We start from the raw sequence: 15,007 nt of genomic DNA, 5'->3' as shown, positions 1-15,007 counted from the left end.
AAAGACCATTGGCTGTCAGGTTCAGTAGTTTCTACTTTGGTTAATGCTAGGAAGCCGGCCTACAGAGTCATATATTAGAGTCTGGAAGGCATATGTCTCCTTGTGTGAATCCAGGGGTTGGCACCCCACGAAATATGTCATAGGTAGTATCCTTGAATTTCTACAGAAGGGATTAGAAATGAAGATGGCCTTGAGTATTATCAAAGGCCAGGTGATGGCCTTATCTGTGTGTTTTCAACGACCACTTGCTTCACTCTGGTTCGTAGCTTTATTCAGGGGGTAACGTAGGTTAATCCTACAGTTAGATCACCCCTGAACCCTTGGACCTTGAATTTAGTCTTGTCGGAGTTACAGAAACAGCCTTTTGAGCCGATACAAGATAGTCCCTTGGTCCTTTTGACAAGGGCATTTTTTTCTGGTTGCCATATCTTCTGCAAGAAGAGTGTCAGAGTTGGCTGCTCTTTCTTGTAAAGAGCCATATTTGATTAGTCATAAGGATAAGGTTGTATTGCGTCCGCATCCTAATTTTCTACTGAAGGTAGTGTCGGGTTTTCATTTAAACCAGGATATTGTCCTGCCATAATTTTTTTTCCAGAACCTCATTTTGCGGAAGAAAGGTTACTACATTCTCTTGATTTGGTGAGAGCTGTCAAGGTCTATTTGAAGGTGACTGCTCAGATTCGTAGAACAGATGTCCTAAGAGGACAGGCATTGTCGAAATCTACCATTTCTAAATGGATTTGTCAAGTGATTGCTCAAGCTTATGGTTTAAAGAGGAAAATTCCACCTTTTTCATATTAAAGCACACTCCACCAGGGCTGTTAGTACTTCCTGGGCAGTGCATCACCAAGCCTCCATGGCTCAAATCTGCAAGGCCGCAAGTTGATCTTCAGTCCATACGTTTACGAGATTCTATCAAGTAGATGTAAAGGGTCATGAGGATATTGCCTTTGAGCGCAGTGTACTGCAGGCAGCAGTATAAGTCTTCCTAATCTTAGTGCCCTAATTTTGTTGCCTTCCTCCCTTCAGTTGGCATTGCTGGTGGACATCCCACATAGTAACTACTATGGCTCTGTATTCCGTGATGTACGCTAAAAAAAAATAGGATTTTTAAAATCGGCTTACCTGTAAAATTATTTTCTTTGGAGTACATTACAGGACACAGGTCCCTCCTTTTTGGTATACACGTATATTGCTTTGCTACAAAACTGAGGTACTCCCAGTAGTGGGAGGGGTTATATAGGGAGTAGACTTCTTGTCTTAGGGTGTGCCAGTGGCCATCACCTGAAGGTGGCCTATAACCCACATAGTAACTACTGTGGCTCTGTGTCCCATGATGTACTTCAAAGAAAAGGATTTTACAGGGTAAGCCGGTTTAAAAATCCTATTTTTTTTTGTTTTACTCACTACTTCTTGATCTCCTCTTTCAGGTACCCTGTGTCCCCATGTCCATGTACAGTCCTAGGAATTTTCTGCTGCCTTCTCCACTATGCTGGCACAATTGGCAGATATCAATAAGATTTCCTCTTCCACAGTTTTTTGGGTTGTAAGAGCAGGGAGGATCTAAGAAAGATGCCTGTGACACGCACGAATCCTCCTAGAACATTCTGGCCGCAACGATTCTCAAACTCCTAGGGCCATAGTGACTTTTTTTCACAAAGGCAGTCCATAAAAACTTGGTTATCACTGCCTGCCATGAATCTATGCAAGGGCTGGGCACATCCAAAAAATTATTTGCACAATTATATCCAATAGATGACTGCTTCTAAGTGAAGTGGATGATCCCAGCTTTGGCCCCTGCTTTCTTGTTTAAATAAGACCCTTACTGTCTCGGTGGACATTGTTTAAGATTCTTGCAGACAAAAAGTTTGAAACCATCTCTTCCTTGGCAAGCACAGCGATGCAACCCACCATAAGTGTTTGTCAAACCTTGCTATTCTAGGCAAAGCGAATCCAGAGCAGCTGCCCCAAAATATTGCGCTTCTGTGTGGATTCGTTGGGAAATTCTTTCCAACCCTCTCATCTGGAACATATGTCATGGAACATGGCTACTATGCATGCACAGCTGTACCATATTCTGTTTGCACCAACTTTATTAAATATCCCCCTGTGTCTGAGCTTCAGAACCCTATTATCCTTGAATTGGCGGCCTTCCTGCTTGGTGCCAGAGTCTGTGAAATTCTTTCTCCCCATGGTGTGGAAAGTACTGATGTACGCCAGCCTTTTGTGGAGGAATCTTCGATTCCCTCTTACTTCATGGAATGTGGTTCAAAGTAAGCTCAGATGCAGGTTAATGTCCTGGAGCTCAGAGAGATTCAGCTTGGTCTTCAGCTTCAGACCCCCTTACTCCAGGGACTGTTGATCTGGATCCAGTCCAATGTCCATGGCTGTGGAAAACCAAAATCACCAAGACGAAACCAGGAGTTGGGCTGCTCTGATAATCAGAGCTTTATTTTTTTTATTTTTTGAAAATAAATGTCATACCTGCTGTTTTGCACAGAGCAGCCCAGATGTCCCTCTTTGGTGCTCCTAGCCCCTCCCTCCTGTTGCGTGCCCCCACAGCAAGCAGCTTCCTTTGGGGGTGATCAAGCCAAGCCACAGCTTGGCCCAACCCCTTCCCCTTTCTCTCCTCATTGGCTGACTGACCGCAGCAGGGACCAATGGCACCACACTGCTGTCTCAGCCAATGAGGAGGGAGAGCCCTGGACAGCTGAGTCTCTCATGCAACATCACTGGATCTAGATGGGGCTCGGGTAAGTATGAGGTGGGCTGATTCTCACAGAAGGTGTGTGTGTGTGTGTGTGTGTTTGTTTGTTTTTTCTTTTTTTTTTTCCTCTTGTTAAATTAGGATAAAAAACCTTTGGCCTTTTACAACCACTTTAGTGTGTGTGTGTGTGATGTATGATTAACCACTTAAGCCCCGGCCTATTTGGCTGGCCAAAGACCAGAGCACTTTTTGCAATTTGCCACTGCGTCACTTTAACTGACAATTACACGGTCGTGCAACGTGGCTCCCAAGCAAAATTCTTTTTCCCCACAAATAGCTTTCTTTTGGTGGTATTTGAACACCTCTGCGGTTTTTATTTTTTGTGCTATAAACTAAAATAGAGTGACAATTTTGAAGAAAAAAAAAATCCTTTTACTTTTTGCTATAATAAATAGCCCCAAAAATATATATAAAACCAATTTTTTTTTTCCCAGTTTAGGCCGAAACATATTCTTCTACATATTTTTGGTAAAAAAAAGCAATAAGCGTTTGGTTTGCGCAAAATTTACAGCGTCTACAAAATAGGAGTTTGTTTTATGGGATTTTTATTTAAATTTTTTTTCGTTTTTATTAGTAATGGCGGCGATCTGTGACTTTTATTGTGACTATGACATTATGGTGGACACATCGGACAATTTTGACACATTTTTGGGACCATTGTCATTTTTACAGCAATCAGTGCTATAAAATTGCACCGATTACTGTAAAAATGACACTGGCAGTGAAGGGGTTAAGTGTGTCCTAGGGAGTGATTCTGTTAGGGTGCGTGGCTATGTGTGACACATCACTGATCATAGCTCCCGATCACAGGGAGCTATGATCAGTGACAGTGTCACTAGGCAGAACGGGGAGATGCTTGTTTAAATTTAGTATCTCCCTGTTCTTCCTCTCCGTGAGACGATCGCGGAGATCCTACTCGCGGAGCTCATACGCGACCACATGGAGAAAATTCAAAGGGACATACCTGTATGCCCATTTGCCCAGCTGTGCCATTCTGCCGACGTAAATGTGCATGCGGCGGTTCGCAAGTGGTTAAACAACTGGGATTTCTGACTTGCCTGAAAGAACATACACTGATCCTTCCCCTCTTGTTTAACTCCATTGTTTGCTGACAAAACTGAGGCAATGCTGGGAGTGGGAGGAGTGATGCAGGGCTGAGCCTAACTTTGCTGTTTGCCAGTGTTCAATCGCCTTGAGGTGGAACGTTAGATTTTAAAGTGATTGTAAAGTCTTGTGTTTTGCTATTTTTATACCTGCCTGCTCTGTGCAGTGGTTTTTCACAGAGCAGCCCAGATCCTCTCCTCAGGTCTCTATTCTGTACTCTTTGCTCCTCCCTCCTGTTCAGTGCCCCACAGTAAGCAGCTTGCTATGGGGGCACCCAAGCTGAGTCCATTCAGACATAGAGCCCTGACCCGGCCCCCCCCCCACCCCTGATTGGCCAGCTGACGTTGACGGCAGCGTGAGCCAGTGGCGCCGCTGCTGTGTGTCAGCAAATCTGGAAGGAGAATCTCGGACAGCTAGGACACCTGTTGACATCACTGGATAGAGATGGGGCTCAAGCAAGTATTAGGGGGGGCTGCTGTACACAGAAGGTTTTTTATCTCAATGCATTAAAGGGGCATTCCGGCCACAATGTGATGTTTTTTTTTGTTTGTTTTTTTTTGTCTGCAGTTACAAGCACTGTAGCTGCTGACTTTTTTAATAAGGACACTTGCCTGTCTAGTGAGCCCGCAATGTTGGCCGCCCCAAGGCCGATCCGTCCATCGGATCGGCTGCCGGTGCCGCCATCTTAACGTAGGGAAACGGGCAGTGGAGCCTTGCGGCTTCACTGCCCGTTTCCTACCGCTCATGTGCGAGTTGCGCAGCGCTTTGTGAATGGCCCCGTTGTGTTCTGGGACACACACCTGTCCCAGAAGGCAACGGCGCTGCTCGCCCAAGAGGAGGAAGTGCCATGGAATAGGAAGAGGCAGATTAGGAAGACTGCCTAGCAACAGGAGTTTCTGGCAAGGGTGGCCCTCCGCTTTAATATAAACCACCTGCCTTTACACAACCTGTTTTATGTCTCGTGTCCTGTGATGTACTGCAAGAAATGGATTTTACAGATCACTAAAAACTGTTATTTGTAAACATTTTGGGTTCATAAGCTTGTATCAAATTTGTCAATATATACAACTTTATAGTTTAAGAAAGGCATAGTTTAGTGAATGTACAGAATACCTCTTTCCCATTAGATTTGAATTTAATTTTACTTTTTTTATTTTATATAGGTACACTGTATTAGTACAGAATTTACCATGAGGAAGCATGGGGGTGAAAAAGGTGTTCCCTTCCGAATCCAGATAGATACCTTCAAAGAGAATGAAAATGGAGAGTACACAGAACACCTGCATTCAGCCAGCTGTCAGATTAAAGTCTTCAAGGTATGGCACTAAGCAAGATAAGTGATTGTAAGCCTCAGACATGAAATATGAAAAAAACATCTTCCTGTACTGTGTACTTGTCACTCCCCAAAGAAATGAGGGACATTTTTCTCTGTTCACTGGCTCCTCTGTTCCCAGCATGACTGTTATGGCAGCTTTTCTGATTTACCAATGAGTTAAATGGTGATGGGGAGGGAGCTGCAGCACTCAGCCTGTGAGTGTTATCCACAGCTGTTTGTTCTCTGTACTGTGTTAAAGGGGGATGGGGTGTCCCTTCCCTCCAGTCAGGGCTCAGCTGTCACAGATTTCAGATCCCCGCTCCCCTGCTGATGAAACTAGAGAGAAATACTTGTGTTTTTCAGAAAAATCCTCAGGAAAAATAGCTGCAGATACAGCTACAACTACTGTAGGAGGCTTTTTTTCGTGAGCATGTTGCTAATTGCCAGTCACTTCACTGGGCAAATGAAGGAGTTTACAGCTGGATTTATTTTTTTTTTTTTCTGTAGGTAACGCTTTAACCTGTCTGTTTCAAAATTCTGGTGTGTCTGGATGGTCTCTCAAACATTTTACAGCAAGTTTTAATGCATTAGTTGAAATGAAAAGTTGAAACCTTGTAAGTTTTTTTTGGATATCCTGCTCATGCCAGTAATTTATAAAGGTTAAATCTAGGAAATTCTCCTCCATTGAACGTGACAACTGGTTTGTCTACTATTCTACAGAATCACTCTTTTCTTGCCAGACGTAAGCTTTTGGCCTTGGGCGCATTTTCTTAATTTGAATATAAATGACACTTTTCCAGTCAAGAGCCTTCAACACTGCAGTAAATTGACTCCTTCCAGTCAAGTATATGGAACAAAGCCGCTGTACAGGTTTCTGTAATGGAAGCTACTTATCCTACCTATCTGCCTACTGTGCATGAAAGTTCTTCTATACCATGCATTCAACTTTATTTCTGTGGATGTGTTATCTGCCATTTTAAAAATGCACACTTTTATACAAAAAGAACCTCTTTACGATTACATAATCACTATAGATGCATACCATTTTCTTGTTTTTAGTACAAAGGAATGCCTACTTCCCTGACACATGTAAATATGCACAGTTGTATCCTACAAGCAAAGGGTGACAAGATTGTAATCTCTGAATAAAGATATTGGCTGTGTGTCTAAACCAATTATTTTTAATGTGGATAGAGTAGAAAATGGTAAAAAAAATTTCACTGGGGAGCGTTTACTTAACTTCTTGCTGCAGAGATACAACAGCTTAAGAAAAGAAGAGAGCCCCCTTCAATGGGACTTTAGAGGCAACAAACATTGATATAATGTGAAAAGTAGTTTATTGAATATACATAAAAATAATTAAAGTGTCTATTTGTATTAAAGAAATTACAGTTCTTACCTATAACAGGACTGTTAAAAGTGCTCTAGTCTTTTAGAAGGTAGGAGAGCTGAAGTTCTGTGGTTTTCAATTCCGTCTTCTCTTTTTAGGAAGCTTAAAAATTGATGCTCATACTAAAGAACGAGCACTTTAAGTATCTTTATGGCCCTGTTCACGCAGGCTACATGGTGTGTTAAACCTCCAGACTATCATATAAAAGTAGGATTTCCTATTCATAATACCAGTGGGATTAAGTGAAGGACCCAAAGTATGCCTACGTGCACAGGAGAAGAGATGGTCGTATTTGTGTACCTATATGTGAAAGGAATTTGGGCTTGGGCGGCAGCATTCTGGATGGAGCACAAGTAGTCTAGGACTAAAACTAAGGATTATTTTCATAATCTGTTGGCCGGTTATTTAGTTTAATTGCTTTTAAGGGGGAAAAAAAAATCTAAAAAAGAATTGTGACATTTAACTTGGTTAACATGTAAAGTTTAAAAAAATAATAATTATCCTCGAATATCAACTGTATATGTGTGTGCGTATATATAACCATCTATATGGTTGGGGGACAAAATATCTAATGCACTGAGAATAGCAGACAGAAGAAATGTCGTATGTAAAAAAATGCATATAAATAAATGAGGTTGAAAATGGTACACATCAAAATTTTTATTTAAAGAAAAAAATAATAAAGACCTAAATTTTTGCAGATTTTCAGACAGTATTGTAATATAATAATATGCGTGAAGACTCCCTTGTCATAGGCAGGTAGCTAGATGCAAGCTGCCTGCTGTCACTTATGCTGGCCATACACAAACAATTTTCTTCAAAAACATAAATTTTAATAATGTTCGGTTGATTTTTCTACTTGGTGTGGTCAGCTCGACATTCGTTTTCAACCACGGTGATGGGAAAATTTAAAGGAGCAGAATAGAAAACCTTTTTCCTCCAAATAGTTTTTGGATAGCGTGTGTGGTTTTTGTTCAGAAATTTACATTCATTTTGAAATTGAATGTACAAAGAATTTTTTTAATGAATATTCTCATTCAAAAATGTATGGTCTGCATAAGATTTTGTAGCAGCAGTGTGTGTGTATTTTTATTTTATTTATTTTTTTATACAAAAACAGCAGATAATGACTACTATAATGGGTTAAAGAGGAAGTAAACCCTGATGGGTTTACTTCCTCTTTTTTTTCCCTGCAAAGGTAAAGCATAATGGACTACTATGCATCGCATAGTAGCTCATTATGTGTCACTTACCTGACACAGGAGCCAGCAAAGTCGCCGCTGTCCCCTGTAGTCCGCCGCATCCATCTTGCTGGTGGCGTCTCGCAGCTCCGACGAATGACAGCGGCGAAGCCGCGATGACGTCACTCCCGCGCATGCGCACGGGAGTCGCGTCTCGCAGCTCCGCCGCTGCCATTTGGCGAAGCCGCGATGACGTCACTCCCGCGCATGCGCACGGGAGTCGACAAATTAGGCAAATCCATTCTTGGACTTGCCGCATTTAGTGCGCCTGCGCGCCGCTGTCTACGGCGCATGCGCCGTAGACAGCGGTGCCCATTTTCGGGCAAATATCTCCTAAACCATATAGGTTTAGGAGATATTGCTTGGACCTACAGGTAAGCCTTAATCTAGGCTTACCTGTAGGTCAAAGTGGTTTGAAAGGGTTTACTTCCTCTTTAACCTAGTTCCACAGTCACCAGGTTTGTTTGTAAATATAACAAGCACACTCCTGTCTGTAAAATGGAAGCATTGCAGCGGCTGCGCTGCCACCCCAATTGCTTCTACACACCCCCAGTAACAGCCCGCCCTCCACTTGCCCATCTGCAGTCACGGGACTGACATAGCGGCTGCTGTCAGGTAGAGGGGAGGGACTTGCTGCTACGAACAGCGGGTGTTTAGGAAAGCAAGCAGACCAGCAGTGCTGTGCCTTCACTAGTGTCTGAGTGAGCTGTGGGCTGGAGAAAACCTACAAGGATGCCACATGTGGCCTAGGGGCCAGGGGTGGAAACCCCTGGTATAAAGTGGCCCTATAGTAAGGTATAAAATGTCTGCCTTTTTAGCCTCACACACTTCTGCCCAGGACTACATGTCCTATGAGCCACTGCTCCTCACACATTCACAAATTCTCAGGCACTTACTGACATGTATGAATGGCATACTGAGCTGTATGTGTGCTGCACTGTGTATACCAACGTGGCTGGTGCACTGAACTGTACATGTGTTGCACTGTATTTTCTGATATGTAAAGAGAATGCATTCTGTATGCAGGCCAACTAATCGATTCAGCCCTAAAGTAGTCCTATATTTGGCAGTAGATGCCTATGTGGACTGTGGACACAGCAGTCTGTTTCTGAATGTAATTTTTTATTTTCCAATCAGGTCTGCTACATGATTGTACCTTTTTTAATTTTAACTTTAATATTAGCCTGCCTTTTGATATGTTGCCCATATTTAAGGTTTGGTGGACCTTTTTATCTTAACTCCTTTTTTTTTTTTTTTTTTGTGGCGGTTACTAGTGTTGTGTAGATGGTGCGGCATTGTGCAGTTTTCTGTTCTGCTGCTAGCCACTTTAATAAGAGTTTGTATTTAATGTGTAAGACTAAAAGTTTGGTTTTCCTGGGGCCCTTGCTGACCTTGGGTCAAAGACAGTGTTAGCAGTTACTTAAGGAATTTATTAAACATGCCAGGATATATTAATTTAAACCATGTGTTTTACATTAGATGCTTTACAGAGTTGCAAACCAGTTTAGCAGCTATTTTCACTGCAGTTTACAGTAACAATTTACCTACTTTTCTTGATATATTAGGTTTCTAAAGGGATTGTAAAATGCTTTTGCACAGAGCAACCCTGATCCTCCTCTTAAGGGGTCCCCCCTGTCGCTGCTTGCTCCATTTCATCGGCAAGTTCTCCTATAGGAAGCGACTTCCTATGGGGGAACTCCTGCTGGTTCAATCCCATGCTGAATGCCCCTATAGACACACAGCACAGCTCAGCCCTGCTCCTCTGTGACAAGATTTGATAGTCTGCCTTGTGATAACGAGAGAGTAGAGGGAGCCGCTGCAATCGAGCACATCGCTGGATTGAGATCAGGCTCAGGTAAGTAATTGGAGATCCTGTGTCACAGAAGGTTGGGTTTTTTGTTTTTTTAACTTGAAAGTGTTACTAGATTTGGATGATCTGTATACCACGGTCATTGATAAACTGCACCGTTTCTCCAGTGCTGAGAGTTCATGTGGATTTCCACTGCAGCCTGTATACACTCCCACATGTGTGATGCCAATATCATGTGACCTGACTAGCCCTGAGAACAAGTAAATGTTTTCTCCAGCATAAAATGCACAACTGAGCATGTGCAGGTTGGCTGCTGCCTGTGTTAGCTAGCCTTCCCAAGATAGACAATGCAATAAGGGAAGGATCTGCGCATACAGGATAAAACTGCCTTTTTACACAATGCAGCGGATTATTATTTATCATTATTATTATTATTATTATTATTATTATTATTATTATACAGGATTTATATAGCGCCAACAGTTTGTGCAGCGCTTTACTACATGAATTAAGTCCCACAGTGAGTAACGAACATGCTATGCTTCATATACAGGCAGATTTTACTGTTGTGGGTTTAGTAACACTTTAATGCAGGGAATGTGTCAAGATAGAAAAAATAGAGATATATATCTCTTTTACAAGCTTTTAGAACCACTTTAAAAGTACAGGTGTTTTTTTTTTTTTATTAATCCTGCCTTGCCTTGGTGGATGCTGCATCAGTCTGATACTGCATCTGTCCCCCGGCGCCTCTGCACAGAAAACCGAGCAATTGAACATCGTCAAACGTTTGGTTTTCAGACCTCCCAGAGTGTAGACTGTCATTCGCAGCTCTCTGCGCTGCCCCCTCCTTGCTTACTGGAGAGCTGAGCTGTGGGGGTGGCCCGCTCAGGCTCTTAGCTTCTTGCTGAGTCTGAGCCGGGTGTCAGTCCATCTGGCGGATCCAGACTTTATTGTCGCGATGACGCAGTGCCTGGACTGACATCCATGACGTCAGCAGAGAGCGGCCTTCAGCCCGCTCTTTGCTGGAAATGGGTCACAAGTAGAAAACGAACTGCACTCATGTGATCCATAGAAGTATAGCCAAACAAGCTTTGGCTAGCCTCCTCCCTCCTCCTCCCTCTAAACCAGGATCTTTTTAAAGAACACCCAATAAATGTAAAGAACTAGTATAACTGTATTGCCACCTGCAATTTACAAGCATTTACCTAAAATGGCTGACCACATAAAACCATGTGCTATGCCTATGTTCACAGCAAATGCACAAATCTGGAAATTTTTACAGTCATGTTTGTAAATTGCATTTGATATGTTTTAGCTCTGTTACATAAAGGTGATTGGTTGAATCTTCTTTAACATGTGCAAAATCCTTGCTTGAGCTTTACTGTTTTCATTTTCATGTACCATGTAATCATGTAATCCTTCAGCCAAAGGGAGCAGATCGAAAACAGAAAACTGACCGAGAAAAGATGGAGAAAAGAACCCCACAAGAGAAGGAAAAATATCAGCCATCTTATGAAACGACTATCCTCACAGAGGTAATGATTATCCTTCAGTCTGGAATCTGTATTCGTGGGATTTGTATGGTGTCCACACACTCCATTCACACCTTTTTACATCCGCTTTATAATCAATACAAATGTTAAAACATAAATGGGAAAAACATAGCACAGGGATGTACTCTGATGTAATTTTTGATACATAGATATCTGTTCCCAAGTTATGGCCTGATAGGCTAGTGTTGCTTTTTTTTTTTTTAACCATGGAGCCGGTTTCAAACCTTTGTAGTGATGGGCAGTAAACCACTGGTTAGTGCAAAGCACAAAATCAGTGCATTGACTTGCCATCTATTTTCAGCGATACTCTTCTAGTGCACATAAATCACCATAGCACACCACATCTCTGCCCCAATGCACAGATGTTGTGTGCTATGGTGATTTAAAAAATGTAGGTATATTGCAGTGTGTTTGGCATCCCATTAACCATAATCGAGCTGACTTGCCATGGTGCTGGTTAATATGCAAAATACTTTAGGGTAATGCAGCAGGAATAAAACTAACTTTGCCATGCTCAGAATGTGACTACAGTAAATCAAGACAAATGTTGTATAATTAAAAAAAAGTATATTCTCAAGTCCAAATTTGTGAGGAATTCAATTACATTTTGGATTGGAATGATTTTGCCACACCACCACCCAAGTGTACTTCCACCATTAGACAAAATGGCATCTTGCCAAAGTATATGGGCCCTTTTACTAAGTATAAGTCAAGGCTGTATGAATTAATGTACCATCTGTAGAAGGAATCAATTTTTCCACCGTGGCTTCATCAATGGTTACCAGTGTTTCTCAATTAGCAACAAAAGATGCTCCATTGTAATATACAAAAAAAAAGCTCGGAGGACCCACGTAGTGTAAACCCGTATATACAATTCATATAATTGCAACTACTCACAATGTTAAAGCAGAAATCAACCCTTGTGTATAAAAAATTCAGACCCAGGAGTCTATCCAACTGTTTCCTGGTTTGGGAGTGTGTGGTAATGTCATAAGCGTAAGCTTCGCCCTACACGCTTCGCCAAAATTAAAGCAAGAGTAAACCCGCTGACTTTTTTTTTTTGTTTTTTTTACACCTGCAAGGGAAAAGGCATAATGAGCTAGTATGCTAGTATATCTAGACATGGATTAAATCAAAATCACAGGATGCACAGCAAACCATGTCATGGAAGAACCCTGTATTAGTTTCTGCAAATAAATGGCTTGGTACAAATGCTGTAAACTTGTATAAAAGAGTATTTAATGGGCCCTACAACAGGCACTTTGTGAGCAAATAGACTTTTGTTTACTTTGGTTTGGCTGTATTATGCTGGAGGCAGTGATGATGGTATAAGAGGTTTTTTTTTTTTTTTTCCTCTGTTGGATGCTTTAAATGAACGCTGGTTCTATGCTTCGCCTCACTTCATAATTAACTATGTCAAGCCTGGTTGTATGCACTTAAGGTGAAGTGTGAATATTTGATCATGGCTTTTGTTTATTACAGTGCTCTCCATGGCCAGAGATCGCATATGTGTCAAATGCCCCCTCTCCTGGGTTTAACAGTTCACATAACAGTTTTACAATTGGGGAAAGGTAAGTTTTTTTTTTTGTTTTGTTTTTTTTTTTGTTTTTTTATTTCTTCTGTGTATCTAATTAAATTTTTTACTTTTTGCTTTTTTTTTGTTTGGTAATAAGATCCCACTTAACCTGTTCTGTTAGCTATGGGGAGTTTGGGTTTGTGCTAGATGTAGGGATTTGGGTACAGAGGTTCATGCTACGAGGGGGGATGGTGGGGGGTTGTTAGAGGGGGATTTGTGCTAGAAGGGGGTATTATTTGAGAGGGTTGTGCTAGTAGATGGGGGAAATTTGTGCTAGAAGGGGAATTGTGCTAGAAGGGGAAATGCCTCAGACTACATTTTTGTCACACGTATTACACCAGAATATGCTGCCTTTTGCAGCTGCACGTTGGTACCATTTATCTTGCGTGTACATTCACGCCCATGAAAAGTGAGACATTCGCAAAAAAGCAAATGCTTGCACACACCTCTTGGTGTGAACAAGCCCTCAGACTGGTGTGCCCTGGAATTGTGCACAGTCCTTAAAAGATGCCTTGTCTGGAAAAAAATTAAATTGACAAACACTGGGCTAAAGAATGGATACCAGTGTGTGGTTGGTTGTAAATGGGGTTCACTTAGAGCAGAGACCAGTGACTAGTGGTGTACCACAAGGCTCTGTACTAGATCCTGTTTTATGTAATCGATATGTACAGTATCTCACAAAAGTGAGTATACCTCCTCCAGTTTTTTTTGTAAATATTTTATTCTATCTTTTTTCATGTGACAACACTGAAGAATGACACTTTTAAATGGTAGCAAAGTAGTGAGTGTACAGCTTGTATAATGGTGTAAATTTTGAAAATTTGCTGTCCCCCCTCGAAATATCTCAACACTATCATTAATCTCTAAACCGTTGGCAACAAAAGTAAGTACACCCCTAAGTGAAAATGTCCATATTGGGCCCAATTAGCGCACCATCCGGTCATGTGACTCGTTAGTGTTACAAGGTCGCAGGTGTGTTAAATTTGGTGTATTCATTCTCACTCTTACTGGTCACTGGAAGTTCAGCATGGCACCTCATGGCCAAACTCCTTGAGGATCTAAAAAAAAAAATAGTTGCTCTACATAAAGAAGGCCTAAGCTATAAGAGGATTGCCAAGACCCTGAAACTGAGATGCAGCATGGTGACAATATAGCAGTTTAATAGGACAGGTTACACTCGGAAGAGGCCTCGCCATGGTCCACCAAAAGTTGAGTGCACATGCTCAGCGTCATATCCAGAGGTTGTCTTTGGGAAATGGACGTATGAGTGCTGCCAGCTTTGCTGCAGAGGTTGTCAGCCTGTCAGAGCTCAGACCATACGCTGCTCACTGCATCAAATTGGTCTGCATGGTCATCCCAAAAGGAAGCCTCTGCTAAAGATGATGCACAAGAAAGTCCGCAAACAGTTTGAAGACAAGCACACTAAGGACAAGGATTACTGGAACCATTTCCTGTGGTCTGATGAGACCAAGAAAAACGTATTTGGTTTAGATGGTTTCAAGCGTGTGTGGCGGCAACCCGGTAAGGGGTACAAAGACAAGTATCTTGCCTACAGTGAAGCATGGTGGTGTGAGTATGGTAGTCCGGGGCTGCATGAGTGCTGCCGGCACTGGGAAGTTACACTTCAACCATGAATGCCAACATGTACTGTGATCTACTGAACCCAAGCATTATCTCTAATCTTCAGAGACAGAGCTCCAGAGCAGTATTCTATCATAACTCCAAACACACCTCCAAGAGGATCACTGCCTTGCTAAAGAAGTTGAGGGTAAAGGTGATGGATTGGCTAAGCATGTCTCTAGACCTAAACCCTATTGAGCATCTGTGGGGCATCCTCAAATGGAAGGTGAAGGAATAACATAGGAGAGAAATTGGGACTTTTAAATTGCGCACACATACAAAATTTAGAAAAATAGAAAATATTTATTAAAACTACATATGTGAAAAAAGGGTAAAACCACAGTACATCAGTAACAAATATTAACAAGTAAATTGTCTTTTACATGTTTTTGCTATTCACTGCTTCTTCAGGAGATTCTGTTACAATAAAGTCTGTGTGTATAGACTGATCACTATAATAGAAAAGTATACAAATCAAAAAACACAATATAGAAAAAAAATACAAAAACAAAGCAGCAAACAATAATCCAGAGATTTTATTATCATAGACTGATAAATGAACAGTATAAGCATTTTCAAACCACGACACCAACCTTCAAAATTTTTAAAATACAGTCATCAGTAGTGGAGG

At 41.6% G+C, this 15,007-nt stretch overlaps 1 protein-coding gene across 3 annotated transcripts in view; it reads left to right on the top strand.

Moving 5' to 3' along the window:
- TFCP2 (transcription factor CP2) overlaps positions 1 to 15,007 on the top strand; it is a 135,783-nt gene that overhangs the window by 82,421 nt on the left and 38,355 nt on the right. For all 3 annotated transcript variants that reach the window (XM_077483681.1, XM_077483680.1, XM_077483682.1), the window contains 3 exons: positions 5,035 to 5,187; positions 11,052 to 11,162; positions 12,663 to 12,751. In XM_077483681.1, the coding sequence (XP_077339807.1) occupies positions 5,035 to 5,187; positions 11,052 to 11,162; positions 12,663 to 12,751 (353 nt within the window). The remainder of the gene's footprint in view (positions 1 to 5,034; positions 5,188 to 11,051; positions 11,163 to 12,662; positions 12,752 to 15,007) is intronic.

This window comes from Lithobates pipiens, unplaced genomic scaffold (assembly GCF_037356315.1).
Source record: "Lithobates pipiens isolate NorthernLeopardFrog02 unplaced genomic scaffold, aLitPip1_a1.2 Scaffold_16, whole genome shotgun sequence".
Taxonomy (NCBI): domain Eukaryota; kingdom Metazoa; phylum Chordata; class Amphibia; order Anura; family Ranidae; genus Lithobates; species Lithobates pipiens.
This window is presented reverse-complemented; position numbering and strand designations above follow the sequence as displayed.